This window comes from Rhinolophus sinicus, chromosome 13 (genome assembly GCF_057876585.1).
Source record: "Rhinolophus sinicus isolate RSI-liver-muscle chromosome 13, RSI-T2T, whole genome shotgun sequence".
Taxonomy (NCBI): domain Eukaryota; kingdom Metazoa; phylum Chordata; class Mammalia; order Chiroptera; family Rhinolophidae; genus Rhinolophus; species Rhinolophus sinicus.
In genome coordinates, this window is record NC_142513.1 from 12,602,317 (window position 1) to 12,622,369 (window position 20,053).

At 39.0% G+C, this 20,053-nt stretch overlaps 1 protein-coding gene across 3 annotated transcripts in view; it reads right to left on the bottom strand.

The window, feature by feature from the left end:
- STK4 (serine/threonine kinase 4) overlaps positions 1-19,110 on the bottom strand; it is a 78,330-nt gene extending 59,220 nt beyond the window's left edge. For 2 of the 3 annotated variants that reach the window (XR_012491118.2, XM_019749730.3), the window contains exons 1-6: positions 18,961-19,110; positions 13,837-13,917; positions 7,627-7,755; positions 5,195-5,309; positions 2,490-2,654; positions 108-275 (exon numbers count right to left, since the gene is read on the bottom strand). Coding sequence is in view for 2 of the 3 variants with exons in the window: in XM_019749730.3 (XP_019605289.1) it covers positions 108-275; positions 2,490-2,654; positions 5,195-5,309; positions 7,627-7,755; positions 13,837-13,917; positions 18,961-18,995 (693 nt within the window). In the remaining variant the exon portion in view is untranslated. Of the gene's footprint in view, positions 1-107; positions 276-2,489; positions 2,655-5,194; positions 5,310-7,626; positions 7,756-8,520; positions 8,581-13,836; positions 13,918-18,960 lie in introns of those variants that run through there. The other variant, XM_088789105.1, reaches the window with a different exon arrangement.
- Between the last annotated feature and the right edge of the window lie 943 nt (positions 19,111-20,053).

The following is a 20,053-nucleotide window of genomic DNA, read 5'->3' on the forward strand; positions in this document are numbered from 1 at the left end:
ACATAGAATTAACTGATTTATTTTTGGTACCTAACCAAGAAAGTCGTTTAACTAACTTTCTAATGATGACTAACCACTCCAGTGGTTTTTTTGGTCCATTCCCTTACCCTCATTGGATGGATATCGGCATATGGGGGCTTTCCTTCAGCCATTTCAACGGCAGTTATTCCCAACGACCAGATGTCTGCCACACAGTTGTACCCAATTTCCTGAATCACTTCTGGAGCCATCCAGAACGGTGTTCCTATCACTGTATTTCGCTTGGCCATGGTATCCTAAAATAGAAAAAGAGGGGAGAGAAACACAAAGCATTAAAACTATTGAGAAAAAAACTTTTCTAACAATAAGTAATGACTCACACTTAAAATACATATAAAAACCATACTCAAGGCACGATCAAGCAAGTCACAAAAGAAATTCAAATGACCTAGAGACACAAAAGAGTCTCAGTCAGCTATTAAAACACAAAAAAATAACAACTGACAAAATACTAAAATAAGATTGAAAAAAATTTAAAAGATTAATAACTACTGCTGATAACAGCATAGAAAAAAATTTAAAAGATTAATAACTACTGCTGATAACAGCATAGAAAATCATGCACTGAGATACACTGTTACTGGAGTATAAATTGGTACAACGTTTTCGTAAGCAATTTTGCAATATTTATTAAACTCAAATGTCCATATCCTTTGATCCAAACCTATTTCTAGAAATGTATCTGATGCACAAGATATATGCACAAGTATTGTAGAAATACTTATAATAAAGGGAGGGGAAGAAAAAGGAAACAACCCAAATGACCATCTAAAGGGGCTAAGTTAAATAGAATAAATATCCATACAATAAAACATCACATTAAAAATAAAAGAGAGAGATAGATAACATTTTTCTGGCATGAAAAAAGGTATAAGATGGGAAGCAAAAAAAATTAGGTCGCAAAATTATTTATAACATACCCTTTGTTTTTGTAAAAGAAAAATAATGAATTACTACTACTAATAAAAATTGCTGTTATATGGATAGCAAAAAAAAAAATACCTCAAGAAATATACGCCAAACTGTTGACAAGTTATATATAGAAGGTGGAATCACTAAAGACGTCTTACTTTTCTATCCCATAAACACTCTGATGGCTTACATGAGCATAAATTACATGTGCAATCAGGAAATTAAAAAAATAAATAAATATATATATATATATATACATATATACACATATATACCTGTGCATACCTATACAATTTTAAATAACATATACATATATTTTTACATTATGTATATGTGTATATATATACGTCATAAAGTCTTAGTTTGGTACTTGAAGAATATATGGATATAGTACACATGGGCCCATAACTGCTTGCACACTTCCCCAGAGTGGCACGGCCCTGATGAAGGACAACCTTCCTAGAGTTCCTGTATTTTAGAAAGGATTTTAAACAGATCTAAATATGCACCAGGACGTCCCATCACCACCGCCCATGTTCCTTCTGAAATGCCTGTGGCTTAAGTTTGGTTATGCCAGTCAGGAGCAAATGACAGGTAATATTTTAAAATCGATCTCACTTTGTCAGTCCTATGTAAAAAATTAACACAGGAACTAACTTACTGCTTAGTCATTTCCTTTGCTCTGAAACATGAAATTTGCAGGGGTATTTTCAAATGATGGTAGTCAACGTTGTTTTCAAGGATTCTTTCAAGGATTCTAACTAGAAATGAATATTTGGGTAACTAGAAATTTTCTGAAAGTTAAGAGTAATGAGCAGATACTAACCCGACTAGATCAATGGAGAATATTAAGTCCAGGTAGATTTAAAAGAAAAAAAAACAAACTGTACACAATACCAGCTCTAAAAAGACAAACAAAAAATATATATTCTACCACCCAAGAAAACTGTTTGATCTATAATTTTGTTGCAAAATTTAGTACACGCCTGTCCAGAACTGTTTTTATTTTACTATATATATTTCAGAGATACTTATGTATTTTACAAAATCAGATAATTGTAGACTTCCTGTTTCAAAACAGGGTTTTTTTCATTGCCAGGCACTAGTGAGGCAGGAGGAGAATTGAGAGACTACATCCTGGAACCAAATGAGGACAGTGTTTTCAGTAAAAAACTGCCAACTGCTACCTCGACGCTGAATGAGAAAATGTATGTCTTATTCAAGGAAAGCAGTTTGGATTTAATTTTTCTTCCTTTCATAAATATGATGGTACATACAGCCCAATAGAATTTAGACTTCTACTCTACCATTTCTTGTTTTAAATTGTATTTTTATCAAAATTAAACAAGCTTAAACTATGGGACCTGAACCCCAGGGGAGGATCTAAAATAACTTACTACCTCTTTGGTACATTCTATAATTTGTTTTACTAATACTATTAAATCAAGTATTATTACAGCTTAAAAATAAATAACTAAAAGGAATTCCTTCTCAGGACAGAGCTGAAAGTTACCAGTCCAAGTGACATTTTTACTTACTGTAAGTTGACCTGCTACCCCAAAATCTGCAAGTTTTGCATGTCCTTCTGTATTTAGCAAAATATTTCCTGCCTTGATATCTCGGTGTATTTTTCTCATAAAGTGAAGGTATTCCAGTCCCTTAAGCGTGGATTGTAATATTGTAGCTATTTCATCTTCTGTTAACTGAAAAAAGAAAGAGAAGTTAAAATCCTATCAGTTTATATCAGCACATTCGAAAAAAGAAAAAAAATTAGATCCAAACTCCTTTCCTAGAAGATTAGATCTTATTCAACCGGTAAACATCACTCCACTGACCACTCCCAAAGTTTTACTTCCAACCCATCTCTCCCCAAACATCAGATTCATTTATCTGCCTACACAACATCTCCAACGAATACCTAACAAGCACCGTAAGCATACCATGTCAAACTCAAATTCTTTAGTCTTTATTTCTATACCACACCGTACCCCTCTCCTTGCCACCCACCTAACCTTCTCTACTCTCCCCAATCTCTCTCTCAGTAAAAGGTAATTTCATTTTTCCAGTTGCTGTGGCTTTTCTCTGTCTTCAAAACACATCCAAACATATCGTCTGCAATCACCCTGGTCCAAGCCATCATCATATCCTGGCTGAAATATTCTAATAATGTCCTAACTGGTCTCTGCTTCTGCCCTTGACCCTCTACGATGTATTTTCCACCTGGAAACCAGAAGGAAACTTTTAAAATGTAAGCCAGATCTGTTAAACCCCCAGTGGCTTCCTAAGTCACTCAAAATTAAAGCCAGTCTTCACTAAGGTCTTACATGACCTAGTTCCCAGCTACCTTCTTCTACCACCTTCCATTTTGCTCATTCTGTTTCAGCCGTGTACGCTTCCTTGATGTTCCTCGAACACTCTAAGCACACTCCCACTTCTGGGCCTTTTCACCGGCTGTTCTCTCTGCCTACAATGCTCTTCATCCAGACTTCTGTATGACTTGTTCCCTAACTTCACTGCTCCTGCCCAAATGTCACCTCATCAGAAAATGAAAGGGGCCTTCCCTAGCTCCCTCCATTCCTAGATCATTCTCTACCCCTTTCTTTACCCTATCTTGTTGATCAATGCAGCATTGTCACTATCTGATTTATTATACACTATTTGTATACCTATTCATGTAATGTCTTCCCTATTGGAAACATATGCTGCATTTAAAAATGTCTTTGATCTGTTTACTACTGTACCCTGAGTACCAAGAAAGCCACCTGACATATAGTAGGGTCCCGAGAAAAATATTTGTTGACTGATGATGAACAAATAGAAGAATGTCAGAGACTGACATAGACTATCTGATCAGTCCCAATCCTAAACAAACTCAATCGACCAACAAATTCTCACTCAGTTCCCTTTATGACAAACAACTTACATTTAGAAGGGAGTATGCTGTGGTACAAAAAATATGGGATTTGGAAATACAACGACCTAGCTTTTCTCATAAAATGAAAATATTAATTTCGCTTGGCTCTATGTTCTAGCTGTGTGACTTAAGCAAGTTGTCGAACCTCTCTCTCTTAGTCTCAGTTTCTCAATCTTTAAAATAGGAACATCACCTTTCTTCAAGAGTGTCATGAAAATCAAATGATATAAGGTATGCAAGAATACACATGGTTTAATAACTACTACATTATCAATCAATCAATCAAAACTTAATAAGTATCTATGATAAGCCAGGCACTATGCAATTAACATTAAAACTAGCTAACAATTACTAAGCATTTAATCAATACTAGGCACTACCTTTGTAATCTCATTTAATCTTTATAACAATCAAATGAGGAAGGTACTATTATTATCATCACCATTTTATAGATAATGAAGCTGAAGCACAAATTAATCTGTGCCAAAGGTCATAGAGCTAATAAATGATAGAGCTTTTACTAAAGTCCAAGCAAATACCCTTGGCAGGTTGGCAAGCTCGAGTTTGGGGTACCTTCTGTGGCACAGCCGGCTTACTGACTGACACCTTATTCTAAACAGCTGAGCTAATCATTATGGCAGAACTGCCCAGAAGAAATAAATGTGAGCCACAAATATAACTTTCAATTTTCTAGCAGCCACATTCAAAAAAGAAGAAAAACAAACACCAAAATTATTTTTCATAATATATTTTACTTAAGCATATTTATCCAAAATATTATCATTCCAACATGGGTTTAATATTTTAAAAATTAAGATTTTTTTCAGTCTGTTTTTGTAATAATTCTTCAAAATCTGGTGTGTATTTTATACTTACAGCACATCTCAATTCGGACAAGCCACATTTCAAGTCCCCACTAACTACATGTGGCTAGTGACTATCATGCAATCACAGTAACGGCAAATAACCCTTCACAGAGATATGCTCTGATTAATTAAGATATAGAAGAAGATCATCTGTGAACACTGTGGGTAGGAAAAGAATATCAAAGCTAAATTTAAACATTTAAAATTCATTGTTTAGCCAAGATTGGACAGTCATTTTTTTTCCTCCAATAAGAAATAAGTAAAGCATGTAAAAATCACTGGATTGGGTTGGTGTCCAACTGTCGCATTTAAGAAGCAAAGGGGTAAAAGAACCATGGAAAGGAGGTAATTTGACAGTCATCTCTCTACATATGATAGCAGGACAGTACATGTGAAAAAAAGGCACAGAAAAGAAGATGGCATAAGACTAGCTCAGCGGCATTATTCTAGAAGGTAAACTTACCGTTTTATTTCGTAATCGAATGATATCAGACACTGAACCAGCCCCACAGTACTCCATAACGATCCACAAGTCTGTGTTCTTAAAATAACTGCCATAATATTTGACTACATGAGGGCTAGAGAGAGAGAGAGAGAGAGAGAGACAATACTAATTAGTGGAATAGCCTTCAAACACCTCTATTAATTCATACTATTAAATACATCAAAATTAATTTCTCTGCTCAAAAGATCAATTATTCATATTTATGGTTAAAATGGACACCTGCCTGATAAAAATGTAAAATAGCACCACTTTTCTGGAGGGAAGGCAGTAAATAACAAAAGTGGGGGAAAAAAATGTATGGGTCCTTCAACTCAGCATTTCTAAGCATATAATTCATCCTAAGAATTACAGATATTCACAGAGAAATAGTTACTATCACAGTACTGTTTATAAGTGAAAATTCAGATACCATCTAAATGTCCAACATTAGGGAGTTAAGAAATAATGATCTATCCATGTAATGCAAAAAACATGAATCCATGGGAAATGTTACAGAATACTTGATAGCAAGGTATCCTGTTTACACACACACACACACACACACACACACACACACACGTGTGCATGCATGCAGGTTACATACTAGTAAGCATAGTGAAACTCCAAAAAGAGATATGGAAGGACATGTACACCAAGTAATATTTAACAATGATAATTTCTCCAAAGGGAAAAGTGATTTTATTTTCTTCTTGTTATTTGCACTTTCCCAAGAAGTCACATGTACTTTGAAATACGAAAACAGAAACAAAAACACTACAATCTATTATAAAGAAAAACTTGGGGGCTCAAGCCTGAAGAGAGATAACTAAACAGAGAAAAGTCAAACATCCCATTGAAATGACATAATCTGCCATCTGAGAGCTACCAGCTTCTGACTAGATTGTTATCAGGGCTAAATAATGTTGCACAACTGAAGATGCTAAAACCAACTCAGCTTCATTAACTCGGAATTTGAAGCTCCTTCACCCTTGGGAAACATGCCAATGACAAAGACAGCAAGAAAAAAACCCCACACAAAATGAATATTAATGAAGAAATGGATGAGTAAGTCTTTTAAGGTACACATCACCACACTTGCTCTCCCATCCTTAAATTCCTGTAATATTATGGCCTCTACGAGGCGATTACTGTCAGGTACTTCCTGTTGGAATATGTTCTATACATCTCATATCGTCAGCAACATTTTCCTGGCCTGCCCAATCAGTTCTAGGTATAGACTCGCAGAGGACCAGAACTCAGCCCCGTATTTCTCTGTATTCCTTGGAGTACTTAGCACAAGTAGACTCTTCAAAATTCCTCTTTGTTAATTACAGACATTTGTATGCCCTGCTTGGAACACAGCTCCTGTGCAGTCTCTCAAAAGTGGCAAAGTCTCAATCTGCCAACTGGAAAGAGCTTCCATAAGGTATCTTATGAATGAGGAAAAAGAAACAGTGCTACCTTCCTCCGGTCAATCCAATCATGAAATACGGGAGTTTTACCACATTGAGAGCAACCACCAACTTACAGAAAACGAAAGAGAGGGAGGGAGGGAGGGAGGGAGAAAAACATGCCTGCATTCAGTGTGTGAGGCCCCAGGGCTCCTGAGCACATTCCTCGTAGGTAGCCCCACCTGCCTTAATGTTGAAGCTTTACAAATAGGAGGTACTAACTTCGTCGGCTGACCAAAAGAGCTTCAGAAGAATGAATGCAGCTTCACATGCTAGATTTTCTCATTCTCCTTTCAACTTCCCAGAGCTGCCATTAAATGTTCTCAAATCTAAATGGCACTGGGGAAGCCTGCTTCATCACTGACCACCCATGTTGTCACAGAATTTCAGAGCAAACCACGTGCTTTTCTGCGGTCGCCTGCTGGCCTGACTTCCTGCTACAGCATTTGACAAATCTTAGTTCCTCAAAACTAAAATACTTAACTACTCTTAGCTTGAATAATTTCTTTAAAATGTGAACGAACAGTAATACCTAAGTAGCTATTCTCTTTTTACAGATCTATTGGATATTCGAAGGTTTCTAAAGCTAAAAGCATTTGAATTACCTCTTCTTAGCTGTCTCTGTAGAAATGTTTTCTCAATAGGAAGTAAGAGATCATTATCAAAAAAAAAAAAGCCAGCACCAACCACTTTCTGCCTCTTCTTCCTACTTTTGAAAAGGGCTTATTAAAAACAAAACAAAACAAAAAGCTATACAGAAATAGAAACTGTAAAAGTTTAGCTACTAAAACACAAACTTTTTCATCATGCTTTTTTTCTGAAAAGAACATGCATAGTGATTCCACTAAACTCTCCCTTCTATGAAATATGTAAGTAAATGCAACTCGAGGCGTCCAACTCTAAATAATCACAGCAAATTCAAACCCATGTTCTCCCCAAAGGAACACTACATGCCTTTACCTGTCACATTGCTGCATTATAGAGATTTCTTTGATTATCTCCTGCAGGTCTGATTCCACAGGAACTTGCTTAATAGCCACAATCTGACCGGTCTCTTTATGAATAGCTTTGTATACACTGCCATAGGACCTATAATTGGGGGAAGGAGAACATTTATAAAGTCAATGCAAGCCAAGAGATAAAGTTGTGAAAACACAAGCAACTCACAGTTCTGATATCCCGAAGTGCCTCATACATATATACTTAGCTACACTTGCAAAACTGAGATAGCTAAAGTACTTTTGGAAAAAAACTGTCATTAAAAGAACCACAACATGGCATCTTAAAAACCTCATATTTAAATTGTACTGAGTATGTTAGTATGAAATAAAAATCAGTATCATAGTAGCTACCATGCACTGCATACCTGAGGTCTGCCAGAAACTGCATCTCAGTTCATCCTCACAAAACACAATGAAGGGCTCATTATCCTTCTTTCACAGGGAAATGCGAAAAGGCTCAGAGAGGTCACATGACTTGCCCAAGGGCCACAGAAGTAATAAGTAAGTGGTCAGTCCAGGATTTGAATCCAGGTGTGTCTACATACAAAGCCTGTGCTCTCTCCGTATCCTTACTGGGGCACAAAAGTAGAGGTCTTTGTTTTCTTGCATTCATTCTAGTCCCACAAGGTCTTTCAGTCCTTGCTCCTCTTACTCGCAATACTTAAAATATTATGGAAACAAATGAAAAATCTAAGCCCCTGTAAATGCTAGTATCAAGTGAACAGAACACATACAAATTCTTTTTGCCTTTTACTTTATCTTCCCGTAAGAGTTTATTATCAAAATAAATAAAGAGCATATGTATCCATTCAATTTTGGGGCTGAAAGAGCATTAGATTTAGAATCTAAAGACCTGGGGTTTGAGTCCTGCCATGACTGCAGATTAGCTGTCATTTACAGATGTATTATTAACGCTGCTGTGCCTCAATTTTCTCATCTGCAAAATGACAATACAAACTGTAAGACAATTGCGATGGTCAAATGAGATATCATCATCTTACACAGACTGTATCTTTATTGAAATCTTGGATGGCTGTCAGTGAAATAGAAATGAACAAACTGTCTTTCATGTTTGCCAAACACACCTGTTTCTTCGAAATTAAATACGAAATTAAAATAACAGTGCTACTTAATGTAGCAAAGTAGCTGAGTGCTCTAGCTGCCAAAATGATGCTCAAGAATCATTTCGATGTGAAAATAACAAAACGTTTTTGAAAAGTCTACGCAGAGCACATGAAAAATTTCTACAGCATCACAATTCTTTATATTGGCAAAACTAGTATAATGATTCTTAAATGTTTCAAAACACTTTTTTCTTGCCAGAGAAAGGCAACTGCTGACTATGTGTGGAAAACCCAGGCACTGTTCCTTCTTCCTTGCTAAGATAACCCTCTGATTTGTTAGGGCGGCAAAAACTTGGTCCCGGGGGATAAAGCATGGGGGGTCTAAGCCAGCCACAGCAATCCTATCCTGTTGCCTTCTGCCAGTGACTGAACTAACTGTAAGCTGTTCTAGCCAATGAAATTTGAGGGGAATTCTGCTGAAGGGTTTCTGGGAAAGACGTTCTTCCCAGATAACAGAGAAGTATACCTGCCACTTCCTTTCCTGCTTTGGTTACTGTTATGTGAAGCATGACACTTGAAACTAAGGCACCCATCTTGAGACTCTGAGAATTACACAAATGCTAAGCCATCGTCAAGCCAAATAACCTTTCTGGAGTCTCTCAAACCACCTTTATTGTTACTAAATGCCCTTATTGGTTAGCCACTGTCACTTGGGTATTGTCTCTTTCATCCAAAGTTATTCTTGATGCACTAATTCCCACACGTGCGAAAATGTCTTTATTTTATTTTCATCCCGGAATGAATTTTGCTGGATATAGAATTCTTCTTTGACAAAATCTTTTCCTCAGCATTTTTACTGCAGTTTTCCAGCTTCTACCGTTGCTCAGAAGTAAGCTTTCATCAGATTATCATTTTTCATAGGTAATCTCCCTTTGTGTAGCTTTTAAGATTTCCACTTTACCCTTCCCATTCTACACTTTTACTATAATTTAACTAGGATTCGATTTATTTAGTACTTCATAAACTGCAATCTGAAGGCACGTCTTTCTTCAAGTCTGGAAAATTCTCAGCATTATCTCTTTATTTCCTATCTCTTCTAATATCTCCTTCTAGAATTCCCATCAGACCTGTATTGCGCCTACTCAATCCATGCTGTCTTCCTGGTTTCCAACACTGTATTTCTCTGTCATGTATTTTGTGACCGGTCTCATTTCTATCTTTCAATTCACAAATTCTCTTTTCAGCTTGTTTAGTTTACTGTTGATCCAATTCAATGGGCTTTGAGAACTTCTTAATAGTTGTAGTTTTCGTTGTCAATTTTCCTATTAACTTCATCTTAATAATATGGTGTTCTTCTTGTAAGGATGTTATTCCCTCCTTTTATGTTTTTGAAAATCATAAACAAACACAAATGTTAAATTCCTTTTCAGCTTGCCCCACTATTTCTGCTGCCTGGGTGTGCATTCTCCAATTTGTTAGGTCTGCTGCTGACCTCGTGGCAGTGGATCTCCTTTCGTCTTGCATTCTTTTCCTCTACATAAAGCTCCCTGTCATGAGCATCCCATGATGTCATGATGGTTTCATGGTTCTCTCAGCCCAGTCAGCTAAGCTGTACGCATACAACTGAAACCAGATCTCGTAGTAGGAGTCTGGGGGTTTTGCCCCTCAAGATACCACACCTGAATGCAGGCCAGGCGTCAGACGAGCACCTCCCCTTTTCCCCAGGCCACAGGCAAATGATACTTCTTAGTGGTGATCAGGCAAATGTATTTCAACTTCGGTTCATAGATGTGGAGCCTCATCCCAGCCCACAACTTCATATAGGAAACCCACCTGCAATCTCCTGACAGGGACCAACATGCTGTACCCTCATCTTATTGTAACAGACCATTTTCCTATCCCTGGTCCATAGCTGGCCATGTAACTTTGTATTTAAAAAAATTAATTTTCATTCATTATTCTTATGTATTTGAAATGGAAAGGAGAGGTCTCTGCATGCACTCACTCAGCAATCTTGACCAGAATACTCTCCATGCCTCCTTCCGCTATCTTGATAGCAAAGAAAACTCTGATAGCTCCTGTGAGCAATGAAGATTCATGATTCCACCTACTGCACTCACAGGAGTCTAGAGAGGATTCACAAGGCTTCGGCAATTGTGCTCCTTAGGACCTGATTCCCTACCATAAAAACTAAGTGACTCTATGAATTTTAACTGGCAGAGACCCAAGATGATGGGGAAGTAGGTGTCTCCCACGAGCCGTACAAGGCAAGAATCAATATAGAAAAACAGAAATAGTATCTGAGGGCAAATGAAGCAGGTACTAGTCTTAACATTACTACTCGCCAGCTATGAAACCACGGTATTTTTGTTATTATCCTATGATAAACACTTATGCGAGTCAATGTGTAAAACCTTAAGCACAATAGAAGGAAAAAGGCACTAGGTTCTAACTCAAAACACTTTCCAAGTGCTGTCCAATCATCCTGGTCTGGAGCTTTGGCTCTACTCTTCCACGGATCCACACAATCTCCTGAAAATGCAGAATGACTGCAGCCTCTAGAATCCAATCCAGTCCTTCAGCCAGAGCTCATTTCACAAGGTATAAGTCAGTGAGAGTTCACAGTCCACTCATTTTCCAGAACAATTTAAGGATGGCATGGCAGTTTGTGTTTAGAAAGTAAGTGCAGTGAAGGTCTTCCTTCAGGATTTTGCTCAACGAGGCTTGTTCAGTTTCATTCAACCATGATGATAGAAATCCAAGCATTTGTGGCATCCCTTAAAAGAACAGTATGGTAATAACATGGGAAGAAAGATATGAAGTGTTTTCTTGCTGGTCGTATCTTTATAGGGAAATTTCCACAGATGAAGATATCCATAGATCTAAAACACAATTAAAAATAATCAAATTAGCTTCATTTTTCCTTATATTATTATATATCCTGATACAGTCTGTAGTTTTCTTTTGACATTCCCCAAATCCAATCAACCCAAACAGAGCTCCCTTCAAGAATACCTAAACAAACCTGAAGACTTAAGATTTAATTTTGATTTGACATGAGGTCTGAAAAAAAATGCTTCAGTTGATAGTTAAAAATTAATAAAAAGTTGCCACTTACTGAGCACTTACTATGTGACAAGCACTGTACTAAGTACTTCACCCCCATTATCTCATGTAATACTTGACATAACCCTACGAGGGAGATCCTAATATCCCCATTTTATAGCTGAGGCTTGTGAAGCTTCAAAATATTAAGCAATTTGCTCAAGCTTAATCGCTTATTATGACTAATAAACATTAGAGCAAGGGCTTTAACGCAAGTCTGCCTGACTTCAGAGTCAATGCCTTTTCTACTGTAACACATTTCTATTAAGACATGAAAGAAACAAGTTTAGTTTCATAGTCAGTGATGTCTACCACTCTCTGTCTTATTCAAAGTGTGACCTGTGAGAATTGTAAGATTTAGGGCGTTAGACTCATATCCTAGAGGAAAACAGCAAGGATCCCAAGCTAGAGCTGAAAATGGCAGGCAAGAGGTGTAGAGGGACGGTCGCCTTCCCATACCTTTAATGATGCCAAATCAACTTGCAGTCTTCAGATTCATCTTGCAGTTGTTTTTAAGCAGCACAGATGGTGTCGTCTTTTACTTCCCCTCTCTGCTGGATGTCTTGCTTGACTCCAAAGAGTATTTTTCCAACTTACAAAAAGATGATGACTAATGTTGTTCCCAAGGAGGTAATCCATGAAAAAAACCTATTCCATGTAATCCAGGACTGGGTTTAACATTATTATTGATCTGTATTAGGCATAAAGGACACTACACCCCAAAATAATCCAATGACATATAAGACCTGATTTTAAAGAGCATATAATAACTAGACAATAGACATTTTTTAAAGTTAATATTTCAGGTCTTCTCTTGAACCAGAAGTACTCCCAAGAGATTAAAAAAATACACATACACACACACACGCACACCCACACAATTTGCTGATGTATGCAAACTATCTCTGAAGGATAAAAACCTGTTATACTGGTTGTTTCTGGGTGGCTAAGAGGTAGAGGTAGGGGGCAGATTTTTTCATTGTATGTACTTTTATGCTTTTTAAAATTCTGAATATGAATTGATTACCTATTCAAAAATTAACAACAAAAACTTAAGAAAGAGTATCCCTAATATTTTAATGTCCCAGTTATTACAGAAGAATAAATAAACACACAGGGATTAAATTAAAAGGATATGTAAAAGTACAAAAAATTATGATGTAACCTTTATTGCACCATGAAAGTCAGTGATGGCCACTGGTTATTACTTAACATCATTTAATTAATACTTTATAAACTCATTCACAAATCTGTGTTTCAAGAAGTCTACTGGGGGGGCGGGGTAAAAAAAAAAAAAAAAAAAAAAAAAGAAGTCTACTTTTTCCCAGCCTGGGATTTTGGATTTCTTAAGAAGCTATGAATGTAGTACTGTGTTTCCCCAAAAATAAGACCTGACCGGAAAACGAGCCCTAGCATGATTTTTCAGAATGACATCCCCTGAACATAAGCCCTAATGTGTCTTTTGGAGCAAAAATTAACATAAGACCCGGTTTTATTTTCCAGGAAACATGGTAATAGTCTTTGATTTATTTACTATATTTCAAAATGTTGTACTAACTAACTAAAACGCTGCATCCCACTGTTTTGTTTTTTTTTATTGAAACCACACTTACTGCATATCAATCAGAAGCTAGGGACTGCAAATGAAAATGTCTGACTAATAAAAATTTAAAATTATAAACTAATTAGTGCTGTTAAATAGAAAAAAAATATGCAAACCATGGTTTTTACAAGAGGAAAACAATAGATATCCTCAGTTGTTAAAAAGACGAGGAATCACTAAATCTGTCTATAATAGTGACTGTGAGAGAGAAAGGGCATTTCAAGCTGTAGATTTACCTTCCACCCCACCCAGAGCAATGCTGATATGCAATATTCCCCTTTCCTTTCCTAGGTTAGCAAATTATTGCCATGAGAAAGGTTCATACTCATAGCCTTCTAGTATGGCAGGTGGAAAAGACTGGGGCCTACTGGTCTACCTATATTTTATGTACACTCACCCTTCTCCAAGTTTCTCTAAGACATCAAACACCTCTTCTGGTTGTTTAGTTAAACTATCTTCATCCAACTTTTTCAGCTGCCTGTGAATGAAGAAATATAAACAAAAATTACATTTTACTTGCTAGCAACTAGAACACAAAATACATTGCTTATTTTAAAATTAGCATCTTAGGAATATCTCTACAAAGTCTTCCCTAGTAAACAACAACAAAAGTAAGCTAAGAGACTTTTAAGCGAAGCTGAAGGGTTGTCCTATGAAGTATTACATGTGTCCTGGGTCACTCTGATGAGCAACATTGGAACCCGACGGTAGACAGCCAGCCATAAGAGGCAAGCTTCAGTTCAACAGATGTAAGAATTTTCTAACAATAAAAATAGTTCTAAAATGGTTTACATGCCTTAAGAAGTCCCTAGATCCCCGTCACTGGAGTATTTAAACAGAAAGTGAATCATGTGGCTGAAATGCCGTAGAGTGGATTCAAGCATTAAATGTAACCTTTAAAATCCATTTAAATCTTGAGATTCTATGAATGAAAATGGTCTAACTATCTCTTCAGAAAAGAGGTTTAATGTAAAGTTAACTATGAATTGAAACACAGTCTTAAATTGGAGGCCAAGGAAGACAGAGAAGACCCTTGCTCTCCATGAGCAAGGTTTTGGTAATTGGGTCAAAACACCGAGATTCTATAGGTATCACAGAAACAGGAAGTGGGAAGTATATGCTAAACGTGATCAAAAGTGAAAAATAAGTAGGCAGCTGGGAGTTTCAAATAGTATCACTAAGACTCTCCCACAAGCAGCCACGTATCTCTGACTAATCCCAAAAATCAAAGATATATGGCTGCTTACAACCTTCTAGATAATTCAGATTTTTTCTGACTACGCTAGACAATGATAACAAACATGGGAGGTTATAAACTAACAATATATTTTTAAAACTCCGAGACCTTTGAAAATTATTAATGGGTTTAAAGAAGGAGCTGCTAAAAAATATTTGAATGTATCTTCTACACAATGGCTTCCTGAAACTACAAAGGACAACAAAGAAAAGTGCTCAGGAAATGGTGAAATATGGAAGTAGTCACACTGGAGATTTCTTTGTAAAGAAAAAGGTTTAAACTAGTTGAACAATACCAATTTAAAAAAAAAACATCTGAATTTAAAAAACACACAGACACACACACAAATGTGTACCTTCCTAGAGAAAATAGCAAAACCAGAAGACAAAAACAAAACTCTAAACCCATCAAGTGTATATACCAATAAACGCTGATTTCAAATAGACAATCTTACAGAGCTTTCTAAATATTAAAGACTATGTACTAGAGAAATGGAGAATTGCTCCATGTCAATAACTGGTATAACGTGAAAATTAACATAACAAAACGACTACGCTGACCTTTCAAAATTAAAAGGTCCTAAAAATTAAATTCCAATGACATCATAAAAACTCCCAGCTTCAAAACAAAAAGGGTTGAAGTGAAACTACTCTTCAACTTCAGAAGTGAAATTTCTATGAACTCAGGAGTTAGAAGGACATCCCATAAATCAGGTTTTTTTTTTCCTTTTTGGTGAAGCACTGAATTTATAACTATATAAACAATGGACAATACCCATTCCTCAAGTATAATTAAAGTTTTATAAACAGCTTATATAAAGAAAGACCAAATGTGTTCCTTCCAAGTGTTGACTTTGTGGTTTACAAAAAACAAAACTCACTATTTCAATTACACGGAGACCACAGCGTAACAAAGGAAACTGCCACTGCCATGAGAGAGACAGCTGCAAGCCTCTGATAATATTTTGACAAGTCAAACTCTATGGCTGCTCCGATACTTCTTTAAAACAATCTAAGTGCTTTTTCATTTGTTTTTGGTCCGGGCTTAAGGGATCTTTTTATCTCTGGTGCCTGCTAACCCAGAGATTGGCCAATAAGTATTCGCTAAATGGATTAACAAATATAATGATGGGAATCAGAAACCTTTATCAGCAATCTTTGTGGATTTTCAAAATAAAAGAGAATGATACCCTAAAAAGTATTACTGGATTATCAACAAATAAGATTTCTAAGAAAAATCTTTCAATAAGTGACTTAGTGATATTTTATAACATGAGTCTTCATGGAAGAAGCACTATAGCCATTGACAGCCAGAATCTGACGATTCAGCTCTCTTGGCTGGGACTTTTCCCAGGTCCTAAGTAGTTTCTTTGCCTGCTCATAAACGGAAAGACCTGGCCAACGCTTGGACCAAATACCGGCAATGCTCCTCTCCTAAGTCAGATGACCACGTGGATGGCCGGCATCCCAGAAATGCACTCTACATCTTCCGCCCCACTATTATCTAATGGCAACTCACTTTTAAAAATTATAAGCTCCTACGTAAGCCATAAACTTTAATCTATCATCACTCACTTAGTCACACACAAATGTCAAACTCGTGAACACAAAGAGTATTTCCTGCATTGGGAGTGCTATCCCGTGCTGGAAACACATGCCAGCAGAACCGCTGAAAAGACACCTGTACCTTTCCAAACACAAATAAGCGTATGTATGAAGTCGTCACTCACAGGTTTGGCTACATCTCAAACTCCCTTCTCCCACCTTAGAACTCTGGTAAGGCGCATTTTATTTATGTATACCTATCCCTCTTTCCACACAGAATTTGACACGTTACAACAAATACATAAGATAAATTGATGAAGTTCTTTTAATGGTAATAAAATGAATGTGTTCCCCAATCCCTTCAAATTCACATGCTGAAGTCCTAACTCCCAGTACCTCAGAATGTGACTGTATTTGGAGATAGGACCTTTAAAGAAGTAATTAAGGTAAAATGGGGTCATATGAGTGAGCTCTAATACAGTATGACTGGAGTCCTTGTAAAAGATGAGGACACAGACATACACAGAGGGAAGACCCTGTGAAGACATAGGAAGGAGACAGCCATCTACAAAACAAGGAGACAGGCCTCAAAAGAAACAACCCTGCTGATACCTTGAGCTCAGACTTCCAGCCTCCAGAACCGTGAGAAAATAAATTTCTATTAAGTCACCCCGTCTGTGAAAGTGACATGGCAGTCCTAACTAATACAAACGACGATAAAGTTATCACTTGTATTATCGTTGCTGCAAACTAGGGAGTCCGCTAGTAATGAGGCCAGGAAAGCACCAATCATTCAAGAATTCGGCCCTGCCATAGCTCTTCTCTTGCACATTTAACACATTTTTTTAAAATCTAAAAGACACAGGAATGAGTGTCAAAAGCAAAAAAGTTCACTCTTTTGCACAAGATTATACAACACAAGGCAAAGGTAGAAACAAAACTCAGATATCTAATTCTCTTTTCAATTAAACCAAAACCACAGAGAAAGAATGAACATTATTTCGTTAAGAAATATAACCAGTGTACATTTATAATTGGCTCACTATGGTGCGATAGCAAATCTTTGCTAACATACACAGGCCCTGTGAAATAGGGAGACTTCCAGAGAGGCATCAGAACCATGCAGTTAAGAGCACAGACCCTGGACCACACTGCCAGGATTAAAATCCCAGTTTTGCTGCTTACCAACTGTGGGACCTCCAGCAAATCACTAACCTTTCTGTGCCTCAGTTTTATCACCGGTAATATAGATACAGAGATAACCACCTCGCAGGAGTGTTGTGAGGATCAAATATGTAAGTGGAATCATGTGAAATTACCATTTTTATAGGTCAAAAATGGTCAATAACAACAATTCCATATGGTTCAACAGGAGACATGGAAAGCACTGAGAACAGCGTCCGGCATTCAGTAAGTGCAGTGTGAGTGTGATAATCATTATTATTTCAGTCTCAGCACACTACAGTAGGGTGAATTATGAGTCCATCCCAACCAGCTACTTGCCTTCTGCAATGTTTGTGCACTTCAAACAAACCCCAAGCGTGCAGCCCAGGCTGCCAATCCCTTCCCTTCATCTCTCTATTGCCCTGCAGTCCACACACTAAACACTTCCTACTTCAGCGCTCCTTCTGCTGCAGGAAGTGAGGTCTCTGTGAAAGAGAAGCTAACTAACTACCCTGCACCTCGGAGAAGCATGACTTCCCTGCGTATCAACTATTTTTCTCCAGCTGTGGCAGAGTGACACAGAGCTTAGTGTCCATGGAACAAATCAATGATACAACTGCCACCAACTCAGGAGTTCCGACTTTCTAGGCTCAGCCACCTCCCTGAGCTTGACTTAAAACAATTCCAGGGAGCTGTAGGATCTGGAGGTGATATTCACAACAACAATCGAGGCCTGAAAAGGGCACAGTCTGGCCCCGGGTCTAAGGACCCACTGCTAGAGCGAAAAAGGAAACACGCAAGAGTGTGTCTCAACTCTCTGGGCCTCAATTTGCCCATTTAAAAACATTCTTATTTCCTTATCTACCTTCCAAAGTCGGGTTTTGAAGAGCTGAAAAGGATGTCACACACACAAAAAAGGAAGACACCAGACATCAGGAATGAAACGATGCCGTCTGTCATTCATACTAGAGTGGGATCACTACCAAAAAATCTTCCTAAATGCTATCCTCCACACACCCTTCCCTTGCTAGACCTTCACCTTTTCTCGGCACACCTTCTGCCTTAGGAGCAAAGCTTTCCTCTCCGCTCAGCAGATCCTCCCCACGCTGTACCCCACGGGTGGGACTCCCTCCCTTACAAAGTCCACCCAGCTTTCCTCTCTGCTTATCCAGATCCATCCCTTAGACCCCTCACAGGTTCTCATCCTGCTTCCACATTCCCCCTTTCCCAGCGAGTCCCCAGGATAGCCTTCCCCCAGTGGCCCCAGTCCTCAGCAGGTGCTCTCTCGAACTTGTCCCCGCCTTCCTCAGCAGCTGCTCCCTTCAGTGATGCCCCCCTTCCCCGAGGATGTCCCCTCACAGCAAGTGCTGTCCCTAACCAGACCCACGTTTATCCCCCTCCGCGCCTGCTCCCCTCTGTCGGATCACCAGCCGCCAGAGGTCCCCTATTCAGCAGGTGCCCCATCAGCCGGATCGCCCGCCCCGTAGGTCCGTCCCCTCCGGGGGGCTCGCACACAGGTGTCTCCCCACTGCCTTTCCCTCCCCAACCCCCTTCCTCTCAGCCAGTGGCCCCTCACCGGCGCGGCGGGTTCCTCAGCTGCACGGTCTCCATGGCGCTGCCAGCAGCCGCCCAGACCCGCTCACTGATCCATCCTCCCCCGGGACCTCCCTGAGCCCGCCCAGCAGACCCTCCCACACTTCCGCTTTCCGCCCATACCGGAAGCGGTGTGAAGCGCGGGGAGCTGGGCAGGGCCGCGAGGAACCGGCCTAGATCACGTGGTGAGGGCCTGAGTCATGTGGCGAACCGGGGCGCGGACCCGGAACTGTGGAGTCAAGAAGGCACCTACCCTGTGTCCCCCAGTCAGGTTCGAGCCTCGATGATGCTGTCTCGTTGCGACGCTCTTTGCCCAAAACACTCGGTCCCCAGGCCCACAACCCTTCTCTACCTCGGTCCCGGTCCCCCATTTCTCAGACGGAGATGCTGAGGCTTCTTGAGAAGCGCCGGCTCAGTCTTTGAGAAAAACCAAACTGATACTCAGAGTGATAAGTGCTACATTAGGGATAAACCCGGGGAACAAGTCCACATAGTGGAAGAGGGGAGGAGTAGTCAAGAAACGTTTGCAGATACGATATTTGAGTTGATTGAGTCAGGATAAGGCAAGAGAGTGTTTGAAAAATAATTCCAAGAGAAGAGCATAAACAAAGGTTAGGCTGCAAGAGAAACAGAAAGATTCACGTGTACAGGTGGCAATGCCTTTGCATTTGCTATCCCTCTGTCTGCAACAGCGTTGCCTAAATCTTCTCAGGTCCCAGCTGTTAGTCCCTCGAATGCTTTCCCCATCCTCCTTATCTAAAATAGTCCCCACGTGGCCCCTTTCTAGTGCAGTAGTGTTTTATTTTCCTTATAGCACTAATAACATTCTGAGGTTATCCTCTTCACTTGCTGATGAGTCAATTGCCTTTCAGGTCCCACTAGTATACAATAGAATGTGAGCGCCAAGAAAGCAGGGACTTCTCTTTGTTTCACGCATAGCGTTGCAACACAACAAGGCGCCCAGCGCCGCTCCAAAGGGGTAGTGCCCTTACGAAGCGTGTGCACCACACTGCGCATGCGCCGAGGGCCCGGCGCTGCGGCCCACTGATTCGCGCAGGCCTCAGCCCCGCCCACTG